The sequence below is a fragment of the Homalodisca vitripennis genome, chromosome 3, assembly GCF_021130785.1.
Source record: "Homalodisca vitripennis isolate AUS2020 chromosome 3, UT_GWSS_2.1, whole genome shotgun sequence".
Lineage (NCBI taxonomy): Eukaryota > Metazoa > Arthropoda > Insecta > Hemiptera > Cicadellidae > Homalodisca > Homalodisca vitripennis.
This window is the reverse complement of record NC_060209.1, coordinates 131439098-131465590: the sequence shown is the minus strand read 5'-3', so window position 1 is coordinate 131465590 and position 26493 is coordinate 131439098. Positions and strand designations below refer to the sequence as shown.

The 26493-nt window shown below is 33.6% G+C and overlaps 1 protein-coding gene across 1 annotated transcript in view; it reads right to left on the bottom strand.

Moving 5' to 3' along the window:
- Positions 1 to 4641: 4641 nt before the first annotated feature.
- LOC124358356 overlaps positions 4642 to 26493 on the bottom strand; it is a 100990-nt gene continuing 79138 nt past the window's right edge. The window contains exons 5-13 of the mRNA XM_046810657.1: positions 20585 to 20667; positions 19619 to 19736; positions 18231 to 18334; positions 17341 to 17532; positions 14237 to 14391; positions 12278 to 12428; positions 8074 to 9856; positions 7278 to 7502; positions 4642 to 6980 (exon numbers count right to left, since the gene is read on the bottom strand). Of these exons, the coding sequence (XP_046666613.1) occupies positions 4738 to 6980; positions 7278 to 7502; positions 8074 to 9856; positions 12278 to 12428; positions 14237 to 14391; positions 17341 to 17532; positions 18231 to 18334; positions 19619 to 19736; positions 20585 to 20667 (5054 nt within the window). The 3' untranslated portion in view covers positions 4642 to 4737. The remainder of the gene's footprint in view (positions 6981 to 7277; positions 7503 to 8073; positions 9857 to 12277; positions 12429 to 14236; positions 14392 to 17340; positions 17533 to 18230; positions 18335 to 19618; positions 19737 to 20584; positions 20668 to 26493) is intronic.

Sequence of the window (26493 nt, the reverse complement as noted above, 5' to 3'; positions counted from 1 at the left end):
TAATTTTTCTCACTTTAAGGTGATCATGGATTATATGATGTATATTATGCACATTATTAAGTGTGTATTAAGAATAATAAAGCATGTATAAGATACATCAGTATCCATGTGGAATAGTCTCTCAATTCTTTATTAAGTGTTATGAGGATCAGTTATAATAATATAATTATATTTGAAACCATTAGAATAAAAATAAGGCAAATAAGGTATACCAATATGACTTTTACAATAAATACGTTGAGTAAAATTATTAAAAAATCTATTTTTGTACTACAGTTTTGAAACCGTTGGAGATAGAGACAAACTTTAAATGTAGAAAATGATTATTTTTTAAAGACCTTTCTAATTATGTACAACACAACCTAGGTTGCTACTTGATTTTTTTTAGATTGGGACTGTTAAGTATTTCAAAATCCTATGTATTTTTAAAATGTGTAAATTTTGGGGTAGAGTGGCATTTGATGATATTTTTCGATAAGCCGTCTCATCATTAGTTTTGAATAAAAATATCGTCTCTCTACATTTTTGCAGGTAGTTGCAATAAATTTACCCACAAACCCCTGATTTTTTAACGTTTTGGTATACCCTGTACATAAGCGGCAAGATAGGTTCAAACTTTTTGCATAAAAATAATTAGTGAAGAAATACCTTTAAAATGAGGTATAACTCAACATACCTTTACATTTGAAAATTTTCCAAAAACCACCTCTACCCCCAAAAAACTACCCTTTTGAGGAGTTTTAGAGATTTCAAAATAATTTCTCTAAATTCTTTGGGGTGGAAATAGGGGGGTTTAAGTTATTACGAATAATCTACCTCGTTTGGTTTGGCCGCTATACGTACTGTACCGGTAGTTTGCCTCACCCTGTATATCCATCCAGGTAATAACATTATAAATAATTACAGTATATACTCATCCACCTTATCAATGCTTAGTCTCCTGAATACCATAATCTACTATGCTTGGAAATCCTTAGCATTTGCAGAAGTATTTGATAAAGTACTTGACAATTTTTGTAATGGCTCAGTACATAAATATTTACGTTTTACATATGACCTAAATACAAGGCTATTTTGGGTGTAGTAACCCACTCAATAAAATGGCACATAATATGAGATGTAATTTGTATGATATGGAAAATACAGATTCCATTCAAAATTTTGACTTACAGGCATTATATGAGTCTTAATATTTTGTAAATATACTCCACTGTTACTGTAAATATAAGTTTATTTAATAAGGCTTTTGAAATTATATGCAGCCTTCATAAACATTAATAGGTATTACATGTATCTTATCACAAAGTGACATCATTTTAAATAATAATATAATCTTAAAAACTTACAACTTCCATCATAGATCATCTGTCATGAATTTATAAAGTAATTGTTTCATTATAATAATGAACTATAATCATAATTTTTATGCAAATGGCATGTTCAAAAATTATAATTGTAATCCATGGACTACCTCAAAGAATTACTTTTAAACAATTTAAGCAGAAAAGTAATGACAAATTTAACTATTAATTGTAAATTTTATGAACAAATTTGAGTAAATTTGTTTATTTTCATTATGATGAGGATTATAATCTATAACTAGTTCTCAGCACTTTTTTATTATTGATTTCTTTTCTCTACATTCACTTATAACAAAAATTTGATCGTTTACCAGTAGTATTCACTTTAAGAACTAGTAATAAAGTAATATTCTGTTTTACCAGATGAAATAGCAATGCAGGATACAGTTAGTTAATTTCAGGTTTGTATTATTATTAAGCTCTGCATTTGGCAGTCTTATTAATGTAGGAAGTAAAACCGAGTCATTCAATCACTATGAAATAATAAACATTTTTAAAATAATAAAACTATTCTTGTTCCAGTTTCTCCTTTTCAAATGAGTCACAACATTATACTCTACCACTTAAAGCAACATAAACGTAAAAACTAGCAATTCTAAGTTTAGCTTTTTAGTGCGGTTTAATACTGTCTTCTTAAATCTTTGAATTTACATCACATCTTAACAGTGAAGTAGTGTGTTTCTAGTAAAAGTGTGCTAAGTAAAAATTTGTGCTTTCTTAGATTAAACTGAACTTTGGAACTTGAAAACCAAGTATAAAGTTTTTTAAAACTTCACAATAGAAAGAACACATAACAAAGAAATTGAGAACTTATGTAATATTACTTATATTTAATAATATTGTAAATAATTTTGAGATTTTTTGCACCATAATGTTTTTACTAGCACCAGGCCTCAATGTACTTGAATCCAAATTATGTGTGCAGTGTAATATACTTTTCTTTATTTGGTTGTTAAAACTTTTAAAATTGAAACATATGCCAACCAGAATGATGTATTATTTTGTATATAAATATATCTCCTTTTGAACACTATTTAGCCATTATATAAAAACAGAAGAAGAAATCAGAAGCTATGAGGAAAGTGATTAATAATACAAAATTATACAAAATAATAAAGCTTACAATTACAAACAAATTTCCCTTATTACCAAATATTCAAAATTGTGGAAGGAGTTTTAGTAAGTACACTGCTATGTTATTTCAAGCAGCATAATATTCTTCTTTACAACATGAGTTTGCAAATGATAGATTCACATCAATAACAATAGTAAAACTGGTTGAGTTCATTACTGGTATAATTATATTTCCGAAGGCAATTGACTTTTAGATCTTAACTAATAATGTAACAGTTGCAAAATCTCATAATCACTGACAATGAACTGTTCAAGTGTTAGTATATGAGCATCAGAAAGCAGGTAGTTGACTTACTCACACAAAACTGTGAAATCTGAACAACTACCAACCAGAGGATTGCATAAAATCTCCATACTTGGACCCATATTCTTAATCAACGTCTTTCAAAACTAAAACGATTGTGAGATGGGGATGTATGCTGATGATTCAGCTCTAATTGTAGCGAATTTGAATAAAAATCGACTAAACATGGCAGGACAATACCACCACATCAATGGTTTAGTTTTAAATCTCTAGTATGTATTTAGAAAAATACCATAGGTTAACTATATGCCAAATCCCATCTTTGACGCCCTATATAAAACAACTTTATCTCTAATTTAACATTATTAACTAACCACAGCAGCATACTACTCTTTGTTTAAAAACTGAGGCCGTGTATTCTTGGAAGAAAAAATGAATGCAAACCTTCATAGGACGTTTGTTATCCAAAAGAGAGCTATCAGAACTTTTATAGAACTACAACCATTAGACATGTACCAGGAATAACCTTCATCAAGCTAGGAATCCTTGTAGTCTGGATGTAGGAGCTGAGAGCCAACTTTTATTGTTTAAGCACACAACATACTTTTCTAGAAATCGATTAAATAATTCCCCTAAGAAAGAAATCCATCATCAGCCGTGGTACTTTCGATGGAGATTGGAATTGGAGGGTATCAAATTATGATTCTTTTCTCATATCATACTTTTCTTAGCATAACATAGTTAAAATGACCAGTGAGTACATTGATAACTATTAAATCACTAGCAGACAACTAGATAAAGGGAGTGAAAGTCTCTACTTTCCACCAAACAGTCTTTCTCTTATGGTTAGCTGACGTTTATTTAACTTTAATTTACATGTGAGATGTTTGGTTTGTATCAAGCTTAGAAAAATATGCATATATATTGAATCACAAAAAGTACTTGCTTTGCCGGAGGTTGAACCCGGATCTTTTACTTGCTGGGTGAGCATGCTACCACTACACCACAGAGCTCTAACTTTTTACTTGGATTTGACCATTTATATATATATATATATATATATATATATATATATATATATATATATATATATATATATATATATAAATTGACCACTGAATATGCAGCTTTAAATAACTTAACTGTTCCTTTTATAGTAAATTAAAATTACAATATCACTGATATATCTTTTGTTATTCTGTTTGAGTAATTAAGAATTTTTAAATGATGAACTATAAAATACAGTAAAATTTGAAATCTGTAACAAATACAAATTTTGTTTTAAAATGTCTGTATTGTTATAATTTTGAAACCATTTTAAGTTGTTATAGAATATAATGCAATTTAGTATTTTATTTTTCATACTACTGTTAACTTTCTGGTTGGCAGACATTTTGCATGTGACATCTTTAGGAAATTAGGATTTTCTAATTAAAGTGTACTAAGTAGCTCTCTAGAAATCTAATGAAAAAAAAAAATAACTTCCACAATAAAATCGGATTCGATTTTTGTGACCTACAGTATTTTTAATGGCACAACCAGTTTCCATTCTTTCAGTAAACATTATTCTAGTTGTAAAAAGCACAGTAATCTGTGTATCATCCATAAAGATATTTAAAATTTGTAAAAGCTATCTTACAAATCAAGAATAAATACTTACTTAATAAATTTAAATTACTTTTTACAAAACATTCATTATATACTTTGAATTCAGAATATTACAACAGAGAAACAAGAATATTGATAACAAGCATTGATATCAGTACAATACTATGTACAGGTTTACATAATAAAGTCGTGGCACACTGATAATGTATTGATTCTATCTCAAAGTATTTAGAATAATGACCCCATAGCACCCCTCCGCTAAGCTACTCTGTAGAAACAAGATCAAAATTTTACATATAAATTACTTTACTTAAGGATATTTTATATAAGATCTTTGTACGAGTAAAGTACCGATAGATTAAGTTAAAGCTATTAAAAACTTGTCACGAGTTAGATCGTCCAGACGTGCACTTTTTCCGCAATAACGCACCAGTTAGCATGGTCGTAGTATGATGAGATGATGTGTAAGTTCTCCACATAACGCTCTATCAGTTGGTCAAGCTCCCCTTCTCTGAAGACATGGTAATAACGGTGGAATGTGATAGCACCTCCACCACTGTCCGACATTAGAGACTCTTGGGAAGTCGAACCACTGAGAGATGTCTCACAACTTTCAGTCTTTGTTAACGTTTCTGGAGGCTCCTGTGTGGAGGCCCTTTGCCGTACCAGTTTATTCATACAACCTCTTCGTTGAGGTGCTGTTTCTTCCGAGGATGACCTCCCATCACAGCGTGCTATCCGTCGATCCGCATATGTGGCATCTTTACTGCAATCACTAGCTTTGTCTGAAGCCAGTGAAGCAGTACTGGCTGTTTTCCCAGCTGAACTCGTATCACGTCTAGAATCGGCTCGACTGCAATCACTACTACCTGTCCTCTCTGAAACATCCCCACAATCACTTGATTCTAACGATACTTCCGGTCTCAACAGTGATGTCTGACTCCCACTTGTGTGATCTCCAATGGATATTGTATTCCGTCTCGAATCACCGGTCCTACTCCCCTCACTCCCACTTCCAGTCCGTTCAGAAACATCCCCTGCATCACTAGACTCTAAAGATGTCCCCGGTCGCAATGAAAGGACACTTCCTGAATCACAGATTTGTATTGTGTCTCGTCTCGATCCAGATCTGCTACCATCACTACTGCTTGCTGTTCTCTCAGAAATGTCACCGGCATCACTGGATTCCACCGAGATATTTGGTCGCAATTGGCCCGAATCAAAGATTTCACGCACTGCAGCCTTTTCTACACGATCAGTTGTCTCAATTGAGATACTTGGCCTACGTGGGATCTCACTGCCAGGAAGGATTTCTATTCTTGTCACATCTTCACCACAACTCAAAACATTGCTCTTTTCTCCCCTTGCAATATGCAGATGCTTGTCCGTGTGCAAAATTGTGTTCCGTCTAGAGTCAGCCCAACTGTTATCGCTACTTGTAGAACTTTCTGCATCGCTCAATTCAATCGTAACTTCTGTTCTCTGTTCAAATAAATTTTCTGTTATTATTGTCACAGTTTCTTGATTATCTACACTTCTATCTACATCTTCATTACTTTTTAATTTTACCTTATTACTATTTTCACTATCTTCACTACTGCCTTCTTGGGCTTCTGAGTTTGTTTGGATTTCTGGTTGTAAAATTTCTATTCTAGTTGATTGTTCTAAATTTACATTTGAACTAGTTTTCTGGTCTATTGACAATATCGGAATCAATGATGATGGTGCCATGGGAGCCTCTTCTTGGTCTATGGTCTCAGAGAAATAGTCTTTAACATCCACCTCTTCATTAGGTTTATCCACAGATACCTGAACTCCTATAAGATCTGTCTCCCTGAGTTTTCTAACAAAACTGGTGTGGCTTTCATGTAGTTCCAAACTTAGTGTTTTTAAGTCATGAAGTTCTTCACTTAATCTATTTAAATATGGATCATTCATGTTTTGTATTCCACTAGGTAAGTTTTCACTCTCTATACTCAAACAAGGTATTGAGCTTTGCTCTCTATATCTATCAATTTCTGCAAGAAGTTTTTCACTCAATTTCTCAGCAAAATCAGCTAAATGTTGTCTACACTCTTCATCCCAAGAATCTTTCTCTTTTGAAAAGTCCTCTGAGGGTTGTGTGGTTTTTGTCTTGGAAATCGCACCCAAACTGCTTGCTTTGCTTGACTCAAGTGGCAGGAACGAAGCAGATCCTTCAGGCTGGAGGCTCCATCGGTCTTGTACCTTCCTCTTGAATGTGTTTTCAGGAAGGGATGGAGACTCATCAGTTTTTTCCCTCCCTGTAATTTTTTGACTTCTTCTAGTGATCAAATCATCCTGCAAAACTATTAAAGGATCTGTGTTTTCAAAGAGTTTTAATTGTTTCCTCTTTGCTCGAGGGCTCGACTGAATGACTGCATCTACTGTTTCTTCCAAACTACTTGCAACATCTGCTGCAGCCTCCAACAGACTCTGGGACGGTGATACTCGAGGTGAGTGTATTGTTTCTATTTGAGCTTCTTCAATTTCTAAGCGAATTTTCTCCTGGGTAGATGCTACTGGAAGACATGAAAGCTTAAGCTCAGAGTTTGAAGACATCTGTTCAGGGTCATTGGAGACTGCATCACCAGACTTTGAAATCTCCAGGATTTCTAAAACAAAATTATTGTTACTTTATTATTTGTTAAATAAAGGTTACACCGGTTATTATCAGTTATTGCGAATAAAATAAGTATTTAATTTTTTTGTATACCTGTTTTCTATCATATTAATACAATTTAAAATCACTGTGAAAGACTGTGAAAAATTGTATTTTTATAAACCACTACTTCATAAAGCTTTTGAACTTAAAGTTAAATTTAGACATATTGGTACTGTGGCAAGGTAAAAAAAAAAAAAACTTGATGATCCTGTAAGAGATCTAGTTAGATGTTTGTGTAATTACTTGCCTTGTGTCGAGTGATCATCATCATTGAGCACCGAGATGACACTGCCTACCGAGTCAGGAGAAGATACACCACTAGAGTCACTGTCCATGTCATCAGTCTCGGGATTGAACAACTCCAGAGACATGAGACGTGGTAGAGGGCGGGTAGGAGGAGTGTCGGACCCACCCCGAGATGTGGAAACTGTGACTGCACGTCTCACCAAGGGGAACTGTGAGCGCGATCCACCTAGGGAAATTTATTTCCAATTTCATTCACCACAATCGTAGATCGTAAACAGTTTTACTAAATTCTTAAATAACATTTCTTAGTATTACAATCATGAGTAATTTGGAGAATAAAACAATCACATAGAATCCAAATAATTCATAAATATAAACTTCATGATCTATTTAACGTAGAAAAGTATTATAGCAGAGTTTTATATTAATTGAAAATTTAATTTCTTATTTAATTTTATCTTGGGAAAAACGTATAAACAACAAAACATTTAACCATTTAGTGCTATTATTAGGAAGAAGAAGATGGGAAAAAATAAAAATATCAGTTTAAGTATTATACTGGCTTCACATTATTATTAATAGGATTTAAAAAATAAAGCAATAAGAAATCACAGCCAGTCAGGATAAATCCAAAATATGAACAGCAGAAAGTGTTATTCCCTAGATAGTATCAAAAAGATTCAAAATAAAACGATGCCAGATCTGACCTTGAGCTAATTTTATCGTCATTTAATTCTTTTAATTTTTTATCACCTCTAAATTTTATACAAAATTCATGTTAATAAATATATGCTTACCGGATTTCTCCTTCTGTTTTAATATATCTTGGATTTTTTTCATTTTTTCTGTCTGCTTCTCTATCAGAGGTCTATCCAAATCTTCATCTAATAGTAACCGCTTGGTTGAGTCTTTTGAAGGAGAAGTTGGTGATACACCAGGAGACAAACTGGGCCAAAGTTCCAAGAACGCTGATGACTTGGTTTCTTCTTTAGGTGAGGTCAAGCTAGCAGTTTTACCGTCCTTTGGTGAAGGGATCGTTGCTGTAGGAGCTTGAGTAGGAGTTAATATAGGGGAAGATTCATTAACTCTAGGTTGGTCCGCTGTAGGGGAGGTAGGAGTGATGTGACCAATACTAGGAATTGTGAAAGATCCTGAAGATGATGATGCTTTTGAAGCAGATGGATGTGTAAATGGAAATGATTTACAGGTTGGGGAAGACATATTAGAACCATTTGGGGAAGCTTGTAGTTTGAATGTAGATTTTGATGTCGGAGATGTTAAAAAAGAAGTTTGATAAGGCCTAGGGGAGGTTGGTTGAGAATAAAACTTTATTTTAGGAGAGCTTGGAGTGGGTGAGCCAAGAAGAGCACTAGGATGTTTAAGTTTAGGAGAAGATGGGTGTGAAGACATCCCAAATGAAATTTGTGGTGGTTGTTTCATCTTTGGTGAGATTGGAGGAGGGAGTTTGACTTTCGGAGATGTTGGACCAGGTGAAGCAGGGGTGGACTGAAGTGTTGGTGAAGTGTTGCTGGAGTTTTGCTCCTGAGGAGGTTCATGTTTAGGAACAAATATTACTGAAGCAAAACTATCCTCTGAATCCACACTTGTATCACTTTGTAAACTACTGTCTTTAGACGAATCTGAACCATCCTCTCTAGAATGTCTCCTTTCAATTTCCTTCTTCTCCTCCACCAAAAGTTTTTGAGAATCTGTGGCAGGTGTGTGAGGAGGAGGAGCAGGTTGCGGGATAGGAGATCCCACATCTTGTCCTGTCCATCCTTGTAAAATTCTAACAAAACCATTTTTGAAAGATGCTCCTGCAACTTTCTCAATTCCTGTTGTGGAACTTTTAATCTTGTTTGTGAAACCATTTTTCAGCAATTGAAAACGTTTAGCAGTGGATACTGAAAATAATGATTCACGCAGTGAGTCTAATGTTCTGTTTCTTCTAAACATCAAATCTTCATTGAGTGATGCCTGTTTCTGAATGTTCTGTCTAACTCTTTCTTTCTCCCTTAATCGTTCAGTTGACATTAACTCCTCATTCATTGAGCTTTGTTTGAAGACGTTTCCCCTTTTTATTCCTCCATAACCTGATATTTTGAACTCTGGGAGAGCTTTCACAAGATCTCTCATGTCTGTTGGCTCATCTCCATCTTCACCATCAAAGTCTTCATCACACACAGACTGCTTTTGCTTCACTAATTTGGGCTTTGTCCCTGTCACTGTTGTTTCAGTAGTCACTGGTTCTGCTTCTTCAGGAGGAGAAACTTCCAGACTGGGAACACTGGAGCGGGACCTCACAATTGATCTTTGTTCCACTGCAATAATGTCTGTCAAACTCTTTGATTTGTGATTTAGGGGAATGTCAGATAGCTGATGAGAACATGCAAATGTTTGTCTTCGCTGTGGAGCCTCTTGTTCTTCCTCTAGCCTCCGCAGCTCTATCGGTAAATTATGGACATCTTCACAGCCTTCAGGGTCGTAACGATGAGAGGGAGGTTCTTTAGCACATGATGTCCATGAGTCTAAGAACCAAGGCCGGTGGCGGGATCCACCACGTTTGCTACCAGCAAGTTTCTGTAAGAAAATATTTTGTGTTAGCTAATAAAAGTAAAAACAATTTTTTATAGAAATTAAAAAAGGTTTTATTATTATGATTTATAATATCCTTTAAAATCTACTAATGCTTAATATAAAGCCACAAGTATATAAAATAAAATTGACATTTTGATTTCAAACTGGATTTTATTAATTTTTACCCAAAATCTGTATTTACACTTCTCTACCACCACTCTAAATAGATAAAATTAGAATGTTACACTGTTGCTATTTGGTTTTTGTTAAAACTTGTAAATCGTAATTTGAGACCAACATGTATATATATATGAGTAAACCATAAAACTTATGAAATGTGGGAAGAACGCATGTTAAGAATATGTGTTAGGGATATTAGTTTCAAAAAACTCGGTTTCTCTATGATCTAGTTTATGATATACAACTGTTCATTGACTGCCAGCTATGAAGGCCATCCTATTGACATTCTAACTCAACACCAGACCTCCAATATTTAGTTTTATAAGATTATTTTGGTGTTTATGTGTTTTATTTTTAATTTAGGTAACTATAATTGAGTGGGCTAAGATTATGTTTGAAATATTAGCTTTAAAATGTTCAGTTTCTCTGTAATATAGTATAAGATGTACAATGTCCACTTGCCCAGCACAGTATTTAGTAGTACTGACAGGTGCTGCCCTCATATTTTGAGGGAGAGAGCAAGGCATAAAGAGCAATGTTATTTACTCCTATAGAAAAAAATTTAAAAATAACCCAGTGACCCGACTCTGAAGGCAGTTGTTTTTTAACCCTTGAAGTAGCTAGCCTATGGTCACTGCAACCATGAATAGTTTATGGTCCCTGGTACTCTTAAGATTTTTTTCTTGGTCTCCTCTTAAATTAAAAATTCTAAACAAACCCTTTTCCTGAGTAATCGTTACAGTAAATTATACAAGCCCCCTTTTCTTCCCCATTCAAAGTGTGAGTGTCCAGTATGTGTTTAGGGGAACACGGACTATTAGACGCTTCTGGGGTTGAATGAACATCTCAGACTGCACAATAACATGAAACAGTGCTCTTGACATCTTGTAGTGAACTCTAGGACAATTCAATGCTATCTTCGGTTCCTGGTTGTGATAAGAAACCACTTGTCTTCCAAAGCGAAAGGTTAAGTTCACTGCATATTATCATAGTGTAATGTTTAGACAATTTAACGCAACAGTATATGTATTGTCCACCATTACAAGTTTTAGGGTTAAAAATATCTGAATGATACACTTTTTTATTAACAACTTATTACAATTTGGATCCCCTTTTAGATTATTGTTGTACAGGGGAGATGTAAAGTCTTGAAACGGTCTAATATCTTCTGTACTCGTAAAAATACAAACATAAACAGACATACAAACATTGTACAGTGACATAGGGCATAAAATTGAACTTTTTGATTCAATCAGTAACTAGCCCTGCACCACCGCATAAGTGTAAGCATCAGCAAGTTCAGGATATTTCACTTTAATAATATTCCTTAATTATGTAATACCTTGAGACATTTATAGATGTTACTAACTTAAAATGTTTAAAATTCTTACTTTATCACTAATTAATCTTCCTTAGTTTGATTAATGAACCTCTCGTTATGGCTTGGAGCCATTTTAATCTAGAAACAAAATGTCTTTTGTTAAATTACCATATTTGCAAGCGACCTCAGGATACTTTTTTCACTGTGTAGGCAGTGTACCAAAGCAACCATGTCTAATAATTATTTTATTCTCTACAATCTTTAAATTTGTTGAGTTCTCTGAGGCCTTAAAATGATTTATCAAGCCATCAACAGCTGATGTAAAATCTTCGTTTTCATTAAATGCATTGCATACTTCGTCAACATCATCAGATGTATTAGAGAAATGTTACTTTTCAGTAGTGATATGTTGCAAAGTTTTAGTGGTTATATATTGAGTGGATTCATTACACGAAAAGTCTGCATTTGTAGTATAAGTAGCCTACTTTTTCAGATACAATGTTTCCCCGTACTATGGTACTATCCGAAGGCCACTATTTTTGGAAGAGTTTTTCTAACTGGGACCTATAAAAAAACTACGTTATTAAAAAGAACATCCTTTATTTGACTTACTGTGACAGTTATATATCATTATGACGATCAATTCTTATTTTCTGCCTCCCAAAAGGAAGCGATGTCGGCGAGCATGAGGCCACTCTCTTTCTATCTACTATTCGTTATTAGGCTCTATAAGTAGGTGAAATACCTAATACATATGTATTTAAAAATAAATCATTGCGGGCTTCAGTGGCACCTCCAGCAGCGCCACCCCGCCCTTCTGGCGAAAAAAGAAAAATAGCTTCTATATAGTAACCAAATTCAAGCTCATATCACTAAGTATTTATACCCATTTATATAATTATGTTAGTACCCAGCTGATGTACCTGGAGAGCTCTGCGGACGAAGCTATAACATGTCTCGTTAGGGCTGGAGAGACTACTACTGCTGGGCGAGCTGGTGAGAGGTTTGGCTGGGTCAATTGAACGCCCCTTGTGACGGTTCCGACCTCGCTTGCGTTGACCACTTGCTCCCGCTCTACACACAAAAGTCCAAGAGTAGTTAATTTTTAACTACAAATTATTTGACTTGAAGTCAAGAGAAATGAACCAGTTAAGAATTGTAAAAGTTCTGATTTGTCTTCTTACGCACCCAAATTTAGTTTTGCACAATAATATTTACAGCCACTTTAAATAATTTCAGTAATAGCCTTCTTATGGCGAAAACTATAGTTACTTTCATTACCACAAATTAAGACAGTTAAATTAAAAAAATATATATACAGTATTTATATTGACTTCCTTAAACATCCCTTTGTCCCACTGTTACTTAGATTAAGTCATAAACCATTCTTACTAGTTTTTTTTTATAATTATTAAACTCTGTTTATATTATGTTGTATTTAATTTTCTTTAGAAGAAACACTTAATTCTTTAATCATTTTTAATTTGTTACTCAAGACCTTTCAACATCCAAGATGCCATTATCAGGTATGAATCAAACAGTTTGAAATAATATAAATAATTTTACAATTTAAAAACAATTAATTATCAGCTGAATAAAGCTTAATAAAAGATTTAAATATATAGAAGTATAATAAATATTAAAATTAATATGTGTACAAAAGTTTGGGTTAAAAATAATTAAGTTATATTCTAAAGGAAAGGTGAATTTTGAATTAGTCCAAAATCTTTGTTTAATATTTTATTTTCATAGTTTTTAATATATAATGCTTCATAAGCGTTGAGTTCTTCTTGTTCATAAACTGATTTTAATAATATAAAGCTTTTAAAGGTGTGATTTGTTTTTAATGCATGTTTGACAATAGTTGATTTTTTAGGGTTTGAAATTGAAATGTGGTTTGAGATATGCTGTTAACATTATGTATTCCTTAATTTTATCTTGTGTTAAATCAATTGATAATAACCATTCCTTGATAATATTATTAAAAGGACATTGGGATACAAAGTAACTTCAGACGAAACTAAGTATTTTTCACTGGTAATTTTAATGGATTTTGTCATGTAGATAAACTGATTTCTATTTTTAATAGTAAAACTTGGAGGTTGTGGAAATTTTTGAAATTATTAAACTAACCATTTGGATAATAAGTAAGTGGTAGTTTTTATACATAATACTATTGGTCTCATTTTGTTTACTGGCCTATGAATCTTTAAACGTGGTAAACATCGATTTGAAACTTTTAGGTTTCTGCATAATGCTTTGTTCATGAGGAATTGGCATTCTTTTAAAGTAGTAATCATCAATTCAATGAAGTTATTAAGAGGATTTTCAGTTGTTTTAATATAAGGACCTTTGGAAACTATTTCTTGACCTTGACTGTAATAATCTGTTTATTCATGATAATTACAGTATACTTGTGTCAGCTTTGAGATATAAAAAGACCTTTTTCTTAGATCTTTAATGATTTTATGTTCAAAGATAGCCTTTTTTGTGAATTACAAATCTTAATATGTCAGTTTATATTGTCTTTAGTAGTTGGCCTGGTCTAAATTTGAAATATAAGAGTGAATGGATGTAATATAAATAATTTTTGGTGACTATGTGAAACACGTTCTATAAAAATCTAATACTACACATGTATTTTCTAACATCTAACACCTTAAAATTCAAAATAAGATATTCTTTCATTGTCAAACATGAAAATTGTGTTTATTTATTATTCAGCTCATTACTATGTAAATCCACATAAAGGTCTTTATTTATTGAATTAAACTTGCAAGTTTACGAACACGTTTACATATTTCCTTCAGTGGAACTAATGATGTTGTTTTATCACTGTTTGATGTAATATTGGAAGATTTACCATTCTTCAAACTCTATACCTGCATGAGTCGCTATCAGAGGTCTGTGTGTAGGCATGGTAGGGGGGAGGTCCATCCTCCTCGGAGGTGGTGGTGGTAGTGGAGGTCAGCTCCAGGGAGGGTGTACTGAGGTGCTGCGGTTTGTGCCATGGCACTAAGACATCTTGCGATTCAAACTATAACAAATGACTCGTTATAGCAGAGGCTCCATGTAACTGAGGGTGGGGAAACAGTTCTGTTCTTGCCACAAAAGGCAGTAGCTTTGGAAGTTATAGGAAGAGTTTGCGTGACAGCATTAACAAGTTTGTAACTCATATTTTTAATTTCCAGCTATATATATGGGAAGACACTGAGACTGATGGAAACAAGAAAGGGTAGAAACAAAGAAGAGCATGGTACGACAATATATATATATATATATATTTGTATTTATTTATACTCTTAGAGCAGTTTTAAAAGAAAACTAAAATTATTTTCTGTACAATATTTCATTGTAACTACAACTTTATTAAATACACTGCATAAACATACACTGAAAAAAATAAACAATCAAAAGAAGAAACACCTAATAATAAACTTTTTAATGTAAATAACAATTTTGACATTTAATATTTAATATGTGTATGAATAGTTGTTAATCTAACAAATAAAACACAATATAATATAATTTCAAATTTAGGTAAGTTTGTAGATCAGAATCTAAGGATTCAAGTGGAAAACAATAATTTAGGTAATGTTAAGTCCTTATGGTGTGCCAACTCATTATTCCTTATATTCAAATCATTTCGAGAGCTATTTTCACAAGGTTTAATTTTGCTTATAGCTTTGAGTTTACAGGAATCCTCAAAGCTTTTGCTATGGTGAATAGCGTGTAAGGCTACTGGTTCTTTTTCATCTTTGTGATTAATAGAAAAACGGTGACCAGTGATTCTTACCCACAAATAATTTGAGGTTTGCCCAATGTAGTCCTTGGGACAAAACCTACAGGTTAGCTGGTAAATTGAATTGTTGGAGCTACAGTCCAATTTTCTTAGTGATGCTACATTGGAATTGATCTTATTCATAATTTTGCAAATACTACAACGTGGTTTATGACATAGTTCACAGCCAAAAGATTAATTTTCACAATTTTTCCCAACATGAATTTTGATTGTCTGTACCATGAATAACATTTCTGGATTTACTGGATTTGACACTATCATCCCTCATTAATATCAAACATTATATCTTGAGCACAAGAAATGTAATCACTTACCATAAGTTCTGTGGCACCATAAGTCCTCTGTTAGTATATGGGCTCCAAGATAAGTAGAGTCCAAACAAGCTTTTGGGACAGTGGTATTAGGATTTTCCTCAAGCTTAAGTGTATGTTAAACTATGAAATCCTCTGTTTCAACTCTAACATCTTTCTCCATTAGTACAAATGAGAATTCCTTGTCCAATCAATTTAGTGTAACTTCTTTTGGTACAAGGATCTGCTGTTTTAACCATTTATACAATACTTGCACTCTGCCAACCATCACTCAGCAGTGGTGAAAGTAGAAGTGGGACACTTAATCCATTGTCGCCCATTGAAGATGGTGAAAGCATTTAAAGCCACGTCTTTTTGTACATCTAGCTGCAATAAGCACTATATTCAAGTAACGAACAAAACAATCTAAATCTGTTGTCATTTTATGAAGCACACGACTGTGAAGAGAATTAAAGGCAGGAATGCATTTTGTGAGAAATGTTAAAGATGCTACTTTTAGAGTCCAATAATTATAAAAGACCTTTTTGGTCAAAGTAGAATTTGAGCCCATGCTACAGTAACAATGCTCACAATTGACAGATGCTCTGGAGAATAATCAATTTCTATTAAGGCGAATGTAGAAGCTGTAACTACTTCAGCTCTTTTAATTTTGAGCACTAAACAAGACATGAGTATTGCCAGCTTCAGTTAGCCGGGTTAATCCCTGCACCATCTAATTACGAGCTGTTTGAAAATACCACTTATTTAAACTAGCTAGTATGGTATATCGATTGTTTAAACCAGCACATAAAAAGACATCTGGGAAAGTCAAAGAATTTATTGACTATCTGATAAATCGCAAAACCTACATCCAGGGTACCTACACCCTTTAAAATAAGATGCAAAACAAAATTGATGAAGATTAATACTCAGCTTATTAATCCATATGCCTCACCCACATTTCATCATCTGCCACGTAAAACACATTTGAAGTCTACCAACTGTGAACACATGTTTCACATACTTCTAATATTTCTAAAACACTACTTCATCCAAAACATTAGCAATTGGAAATTGACTCAAACTGACAGACAGACACCTTAGCATGATCTAAATCCGTAGTGTAAAGACAGCGCATTTTCAACCATGCGAAGGTACTAGTAACAAGGTAAAATTTAAGATTGATATATTTTGTGAACAGCCTTTTCATAGCAATTAAATTCACCTTTCTGAGACTTTACGAGGATATTCTCGTATTTACTAATGACACAAGATGTTGACTCTAAAGACAGTTGGCTAAACAGAAACGAAGATTTTAGTAATAAAAAAAGTCTTTTTGATGATTACAGCTGATGCTGGGAAATTAATTACATGAAGTATAACATGATTTAAAAGATTAACCAAGTGTCTGTTGTGATTGTAATCCATAACATAAGATCTACAAACGGATGTCTCTCATCTAAGAAGATGCCGCTATTAAATCATGCATCGAAACTAAGTCACTATTAACTAAGGGTATTAATTAATTAATCCTTATAGTTTAATCCTTCTTAAAACCAATTAAAATACCTACTTACATTTACATTATTTTGCTTACCAAAATTCTTAGTTTTGAGCAACTTTACAGTTATATGTAAAAAGGCATGTGATAATATTTTATTTTTGAGATGGAAAGGACCAAACATTAGTTTTAAGTTTTATCTGAACTTTGATAGTTTACAAGGAAGCAGAATCATTTACTTACTAATAAAAACTATTCTTTCTTTACACACTAACATGAAATGAGCTTTTGATAAGGTTTCCTATCAGGAATTGCCCCAGATGATAAAATCAGGTCATTATTTAGAGCGTTTTTCCATTTGGTGTTCTAATTTTAAAAAAGTGACGACTATACCTTCCTGTGCCTCTGCTCCATGGCCCAGACAGAGATGACGAGACGACCACCTATCCTGAGGACCCGTGCCAGCTCTCGCAGAGCTCCCACTCGACGCTCGGTGGTGGCGAAGTGGTGGACCACAGCTATCGACAGTACAGCGTCGAAACTGTCGTCGCGGAATGGTAGCGCCAGGTTGTCACAGACCAGTACCTACACGATCAATTTACAAACTAATACTAATCTCAGTAGAATTTTTTAATTATTTCACACAACATAATTACAACAAAATATATTTTACAAATACTCCTGAAAACAAACCAAGCATATTTAATCAGTTGTAAATCTATGACGTTGATCTCGTGAGAAAAATATTATTTGTTTGAAGTATAATTTTGACGATGGAAGGATTGTAGAGGAAACAGGATTTTCCGTACATTTGCCATTGTTCAGTGAAACAAGAAATCAGTAACACTACGTTTCGAGATCTGCAATATGATCTCTTCTTCAGGTAAATAACTAACCTAATACATAATTACAATCTAGGTTAAAATAAACAAATCATACCAAAGTATTGTGGCAAGCCTAAGATAGAAATCACAACCACCATGTTGTGTGTCAACTTCACTAACTCTAAAACATGCACTTAATATATAAAAGCTATACGCAACACTAATCATTAAAACTGAACTACAGAATACAGGTCACAATACATCTGCATTCGTCTACCAACCACCTATGACTGACTAGAGGCCAATAGCAAATGGCAATCGTCACGACAGAAAGAAACAAGACAACAGTTTTTTGTTTCTCCATTGGGTTTACTATGAGTTTGAAGAGCACTAAATTTAAAGTTTTCTAACTTCACATTGAATATGTAGTTTATTGATCCCTACTAAGTGGTGTTGTACCTCGTTCTCCTTCTGCCTAGCCGCCTCAGTGAGCTGGGCACAGCGGTCTGCCCCTAACTGGTAGATGAAGGGGTTCACACTGAGATACTTGCCGTTACCGCAACCTGCAAATACACAAGTTTCTTTACATTACCGTTATCTGATGCACCAAATACACAAGTATCTTTGACTTTAAAATAGGACCTTGCATTTATGTGGGCTTTGTGTGACAGGAAATATAATGCAGTACACAAGATCTGTGCAGCTATTTGTACATAGCTATAATGCTAAATCTTTTGCTGAAAATTGTAATCTATTTAAACTGTTTAGTACCTTATTTAGAGAGATTAAATATAAAACGTTGAGTATTTTTTATTATTATCAGTTCAGTTATCAGTTCAATATTTTTCTTTAGTAGTCACTGTTAGTGTTATTTGCTGCTAGAACTCTGGAATCAGGATGATTTTAGCATTGGATGAAATATTTTCTCATATCCTATTATCTAACAAAATGTATTCTTACAATGATTTAATACAAATAGTTAAATTTAAATTCTTCACACTTAGCTTGTGAACTAATCCTAATTTAATATAAACATTTTACAAAATCTTGTTGAATATACATAAATGTTTTTAATATGTTTTTATTATTTTTTTTTTTTTTATTAATTTTTATTAATATTATTATTATTATTATTAATTAATAATAAATTTTTATTATATTAAAATATAAATTATTAAATTAATAAATGCACATTCACCCGGCAAGTGAGAGATCCGGGTTCGAATCCCGGCGGAGCAAGTACTTTTTGTGATTCAACGTTTATTGAAATTAATATGTTTTTATAAAATATTTATTTTTACAATCTAAAATAAAATAGGGATCATTAAAAAATTCTTTATTTACCTCATCTCTGTGATTTTATTGTTTTTGTGTGTGTAAGTATGTATAAGATTAAGTGAGAATGAATTATTTTTGTGTATACTTATTTATAACGTATATATAAAATAATGTGTATTAATTATGTTCATATTGTCCGTTTGAAAATTAATTGTTTTTATTGTATAACGAACATTTTGATTATGCTTGTACTATAGCTTTTGTTTTTAAATGTTAATTCTGATTGGGAAGTTGGATGTAATTTCAGACACCTTGAAGAATGGCCAGAATTATTTTAGTGAGACCTGAATCCAAAAGGTATTGTATTTCGTGTATGTTAATTGTAGCACATAATCACGCAATTGGATATGTGATTAAGCTATTCCTAAGAATATACCGATGTAATTGATGTGTTTGTATTTATATGAAGAAATAAATCATTATTCTCATTTAAAATGTGACAGAAGAATATCTAAATATAATGATGAGCAAACACAATAAATGCTTTAGATGTATGGAAATATACAGACCCACGTCGCAGACGAGGGAGCCGGGTTCTAGATCCTCCAGAAATTGCTTGACTCTGGGCCAAGAGCGCGACTGTTTGTGTGTTTGTGGGTACTGCGCCGCCGAGATCTGCTGGTATACCTGTATATACAAGTACAAGTTATCAATAGAGTAAGACTACATCTGGGCCAAGAGCGCAACTGTTTGTGGGTACTGCGCCGCCGAGATCTGCTGGTATACCTGTATGTACAAGTACAAGTTATCCATAGAGTAAGACTACATCTGGGCCAAGCGCTCAACTGTTTGTGGGTTTGTTGTGGGTACTGCGCCGCCGAGATCTGCTGGTACACCCGCATATGCAAGTACATTATTATCAATAGAGGAAGACTACTTTTGCAAACTGGGAAGCATAAAATGTTTCTAGAGTAGTGTACAACTGAATGTACTATTTATGAAAGTTACGTAAACCAGAATCTTTATTTGTAACTTGATTATCCCATCCTCAGTATTTTGTTGTGTTGTACACTTAGTTGAGAGCAGGTTGTAAAAACAACTTCGATTTTACCCCATAACAGCAATATTAAAACTCACACAAGTAGATTTAGGGAAATTTAATTTTTTTTGGAAACTATACTTTTTTAGTATTCAAACAATGGAGTGAAAGCAGTTTGAGGTTTATTTTCTGAATTACCAATAGAAATAATAAAAAGGCTTTTAAGTGTATACTAATTATGTCTTGAAATGACTCTTATTCTATAATTCTACAATGAAAAATAATGCAGAAGTAATGCTGTGAAAAACACAGACGAAGAGTTCTTTGTTGAACCATCAGGATCAATATAATTTAAATTAGTTAAGTTCTCTATGCTAAAGAGTGTTTCAGTGTAACATTAATATTATTGTAGTATTATAGATTAGAATTAAAAATTCCATTGAAACTTTGTGCTAGATTGACCAAAAATGCAATAAGGACTGTGTTCGTAACTCACCTGATGAACATACGCCTTCTCCAAGGCCACGGACCGCGCCTCCCGCTCCTCCCCGGACATCCTCCCTACATCCCTCACACATTCTGGAACACACCATACATACAATTTTAATATAATTATATATATATATATATATATATATATATATATATATATATAATTTTAAAAATCAAATAAACAAACCAAAACATCCACCAAGCTTCAATTATAAGACACAACCAAAGTTTATTACACAGTTTTTTCCTGGACTACACAAAATTAACAGTATTATGAAAATTGCCCATAATGTCCTACTTTCCTCTCCAGTACCCAAAATTTTATGGTTAAAGCACCTAGAGTAATATTTCGAAAACCTCCAAATTTGAAAAACAAACTTGTCCAACCTAAACTACCTAAATTACACCAACCCGTTACTAATGGATGTGAACCGTGCAGCAAACCACGTTGCGGTTCTTGCAAATTTATGAAAAACTCTAAGGAATTCAAAAGTAGCGTAACAGGTTTAACATATCCCATCATTGGCAAAGTAAAGTGTGACTCTAAGAATGTAATTTACCAAATTAATTGTAAATTTTGTAACAAACAGTACATTGGACAAACATCTAACTACCTTAGAGTCAGTAACAGGGCACAGATTTTACATTTTCCATAAAGACAAGGAGAAGCCATTGGCCAAACATGCTGCTGAGCACAAAAAAGACAGAATTGAAGAGTGTTATGACCTTAAAGGAATTAATAAGGTCTTCCTTTGTCCTGAAAAAAATTTAAATAGATTAAAATTTAAAAATCTCGAACAAGCCCATCAGTAACTTTTAAAATCAAAATACCCAAATGGTTTAGATTTAAGATAAAATTATCTTTTCCAAATTTCCATCTGTGCTATTAATGATATTACAGCTGAGTTTTTGAATGTTTTAGTTGCGTATTTACATGTTTGATTATTTTCTTTTTATTTGTTGCGTTTCTTGTTCTCTTGATATTTATATTATGCTTCCTGAAGATGTGGGTATCAAATCCCACGAAATATACAGAAGCTTTATGTCTTTGTTTTACATTTAAATAAGTGAAATCCTATATATATATATATATATATATATATATATATATATATATATATATATATATATATATATATATATCGAAAGGTTTCTCAAAACAGAATTAAACACATTCTTGGCACAATCACAAGAGCTTCTTATATTTTTCGGCAGACTTGAACAAGCTATAAAGGAAGAACGATAAAAGACAAGACCTCAAATATATCTCAATCGGAGTCCTAAATCATGTGTTCATCAAAAGTCACCAGTATTTGCAGAAGTTTCATTTGGATGAGGAACAGCAGCGTTCTGGTGAAATGTTCTAAAATTTCACAAAAACATGGCTGACTTTCACGGATCTCTCGTTAAGAGCTAACAAAGAATTAAGGTAATTTTGACGTGACAACGTCTTAAATTAGGTTGCGGCTCGGAGTCACTCATGAAAAAGTGTAACGCCCGGTAACGTTACGATGCCCGTCCAGTGGGTCCGCCGCACGGGATCCGCACGGGATAAAGCAGATAACTGTGGGTCCGCCGCACGGGATAAAGCAGATAACTATGTTTATTCGTGAAAATGTGGAGTGCTTAGATTCGTCATTTACAACAACTACAACAATAAAGGTAAATAATTGTACACTGATATTTCATTATCGTAAACTATGATTGATTGATTAATTGTTAGATTGACACAAAAGTTGAGAAACTGAGTTTATAGGTTATGTCATACTATTGACAAATGTTGATAGTGTTAAGTAAATTATTAGTTTAAATCACTCTGCAATCAATCGTAATTCAGTCGATTGAGAAGAAACAGCGCGTATTGCTAGTCAAACATTTAAAATAACAAATTATAACCTCTAACCTGTCATAACAGTGCGACCAAACAAAACGAACTAAACCGACCAATCACCACGCGCGGAGTTAGAATTTAACTGTGTTTAGCAAGAATTTCAAATTCCAATTTTAGTAAATGTTTTATTCAACTTTACCATTTACAATAACAAATTTTAATTAATTTCAAATTATGTACAATGTTTTAGTAAACAAAATATATTTCTATAGTTAAAATTTGTGCAATTCTTGTTTTCATTCAATTCCTTGTTCCTATTGTGCAATTTAATAATATTCATATCAATAAATATTCTACCGAGAAAAATACGTTGTCACGTAAAATCTTCGCGCGTAAAACCGACTTTACAGGCAACCATAATTTTTTTTTACTGATAAAGCGATGAAATAAAGTGAAAGCGATTTGTGTAAGGTGATGCCTTACTCTAGAGATAATTTTAAGAGTAGACCTACCTATTATGTTCGTTGAGATTATCTCAAGCTTCATGCGATAGGGGTACGCCCAGATAATTTCAGATATAAATTTCCCATGGAGGCTCTTTCGTATGACTACGGGATGAAGAGCGATTAAAGAATAATCTCATTCTAAAGATCGGTGCGTTATCTTTAGTATTGTGGCAAGAAACGTAGGAATATGTCCTGAGCTTGACTCTCCAGGATAGACTTAAAGTTATGACACTAAATAGTGAAACATTCGGCGGTATAAACAAAGGATGTACCTAGCGAGGAATCGTCGGTACTGGCCATTACCACGGCTAAACTTATGTTGTCATCGAGTCGACATTGAGTAGGTACGTGTTAACTTCTGAAAAAAGAAGGATCGTAGCTAAAGGAATAAGAGGGTGTCTCTGAACGCAGTGTCTGTGACTTCTGTCTGGACGAGATGATTCGACATTTCCATATCCTCCCGAATTCATCTCTTACTATAAGCCATCTCACCGCGGTCAGCTCAGAGAGTAGGGCCTACGTATTATTGTATAGTATAATTGTATTAGTGAGATCACGTACTATCAGCTGTTTACAAAAACAAGCATTTCACAGCCATGTACATAAAATGTTGTTATTTCTAACAAGAACCTTTGGCTTGCTTATGTGTGTGTGTGTGTGTGTGTGTGTGTGTGTGTGTGTGTGTGTGTGCGCGCGTGCGTGCGTGTGCGCGCGTGCGTGCGTGCGTGCGTGCGTGCGTGCGTGCGTGCGTGCGTGCGTGCGTGCGTGCGTGCGTGCGTGCGTGCGTGCACGCATAGACACTTTGTGCGGTAAAACTAGTCATGTACGGTGATTTGTTGTTATCACTACAATGTTAAACGTTTTGCTTGGAACTGACCTTTGAATATTTGGGTCTCAAAATAATAACCCATTTTGATGGGTTATATTTAAAATTAAATTTAACTAGGTCTTTCAAAATCTTGTCACTACGTATTGTTTTTTCTAAGGTTCTTTATTATTGTCCCAGTTTACTCAATAGAGGTTTGGTAATTGTATTTGTGGCCGAGGCGCCAACTGATGTTTCCATTGAAATTTTTTAATTGTTGAACATAACGATATTTCAAACATTTTCTCGTTTTAGCTCTAGTGTTGTTTACGTAATTAAAAAAAAAATTATCTCGGGTAAAATTGGAATTAACTCGTGAATATTTTCCCACTGCTATTCCCATAAAGTTCGAAGTGTAATTACACGAAGAGAAGTTAACATCACCAGAGTACACTGTTGATACTGAACTCAATTCTCTGTACGATAATGAAGCGCCATCCTACGGTACAGTAAAATCTGGTTTAACAAATGCAACTGACGTTCGGTCCAGGGCGAATGCCGTAAAGGTTTTCGCTTGTTGTGCCAGAAAACATCGATGCTGTGGTTGAACTGCTAAAGATAGATCACCATGTAAAATACGGTAGGATTAAGGTAGCTTTGAATATTTGTATGAAAAGAATCTGTATGATATTGCTTGAACTTTATTTTTTTGCGTTGGATTCCACATTTTGGCAATACTCTAACGAGACTTGTATCAATTGCGAGGAAATGCTGAACAATTTTCCCAAGGTATAATAAAGCAGATCTAGAAGCTAATGATTCCTGATTCTTCGGTATTACCGCCTACATGGTGACAATGATGGTCAACCCTAAAGGTGCATGACTGTGTTTGCCGTAAATCTTTATAAAACTACAGGGAAAGTTAAAGCTAAGGTGTATCTTCATCATGACAATACGAGCAGTCTCAAATCAGTTCAAACATTGAATTGATGGCTCATTCGCCACACAGCCCTGATTTGGTACCTAATGACATTTTTCGTTCCCAAAGATAAAACACAAATTACGTGGTCAACGATTTTTATTATCCGAAGAAGTAGCTGTTGCATTCTAAAAGTGTGTTTTATAACACATGCAAAAGTTTGTTGATCTTCATGGACAACGTTGTAAAACAATAAAACTAATTTCGTTCATTAACATTTGTTTTCCCATTGCTAGACTAGAAATTTAGGCTGCTACACAGCAGCCGCTCACACGTTTAATACTTTACTTTATAGAAAATGTGTCTTGACACTAGAAAGTTTCAAATGGCAACTCATTTAACATCGCGTTATGTTATAATAAAAAAGCTGGAACACTGTTCACAGCGCTATTTGGTGGCCAGATCAGGGACTACTATTGACGGAACTCGCGCATCACTAGCGAAATCTGTTGGCTGCTTTAAATTACTAACCTTAGTGAGATTGTCATTGAGCGACTTATATTATTTTAAATAATCTTAAAGCTACTAACACCGGGCTAGTCCGGGTAGTAAAGTATACACATGGTTATAAACATTTTATTTAATCTAATACAGTAACGGTGCTAAATAGTTTAATTTTCTTTCCTTTAATTTATTTTTAGTTATACGAGATTGTTTTTGAACAAATAAATAATTCAAGCTGAATAGTGTTTCTCATGTAAGTCAGTAAATAATGCACGTGAGATATCCTCCAGGACCTTCATTTATAGGTCACATCAAAGCTGGCGTAATCCTAAACCCATTAGTGCGTATCGGTTCATGTTCTATTCTATTTGTTGTACCCTCACTAATCTAGCAAGTGATTATGTCAAGGCTATATTGATTTCTTAAATTTTACATACTGCTATTGTTTAAAATAATTCTCGTAGGACATTTGAAAGAATATTATTAACAGTTACGTCGACAACATGTAGGTAACAACATAATTGAATTCTCCATTTGTTGCAGAATATACATTGATTTTTGAAGACCTTACATTACATTATGGTATTTGAATTACTATCAAATATACAGGGTGTAAAATATGACCTTTAATATGACATGTCACAAGCTAGGGATTCCAAATTGAAAATTTAAACCCCCCTTTTAACTCCTTTTGAAAAGGTGATAAAAATTTTTACCCTCAAAAATCCAAAAAAGTATTTTAATAAGTATGGTGAAGATTGCACATTGATATCTTAATCCGTTTGGAATATATACCGGGGTATCAGGACTTAATTCACACCCTTATATGTAAGGGGTTGTTTGCCAATAACTTTTGCTGGACTCACCGTAGAGATGTTTTGTTCATGTCATTATGTTTCTTTTGAATTTACCTTTCAATTGACATGTCACAAGATAGGGATTGCAGTTTGAAAATTTAAAGTGAGCCCCCCCCCTCCCTTCCAAACAGTTTGCAATATATCCAGGTGTATCAGGACTTAATTTACACTCTGTATAAATATTCATATAAGTAACATACTAATCATAATTTTTTACGACATACATTTTCTTATCTTATTATAATAGGTTAGAAAAATGCCCCCCTGCCTGTTTTGGCTGGAGAGGCTGGTTTAGAGCTGGCTCCCCCTTCTTCCAAGGGTAAATTACTGATAACTAATGCCCTAAAAGTTTACTCATGAATCTCGATAGGAGGCGGTTCCTATCCCCTTACCCATCCAGAATACTCTGTAACTCCGGAAGCAGCGCAAATATCCTTTTAGGACTAGGTGCTTTTTTCTAATTTTCTCTTGTTCTAAACGAATTGGCTGAA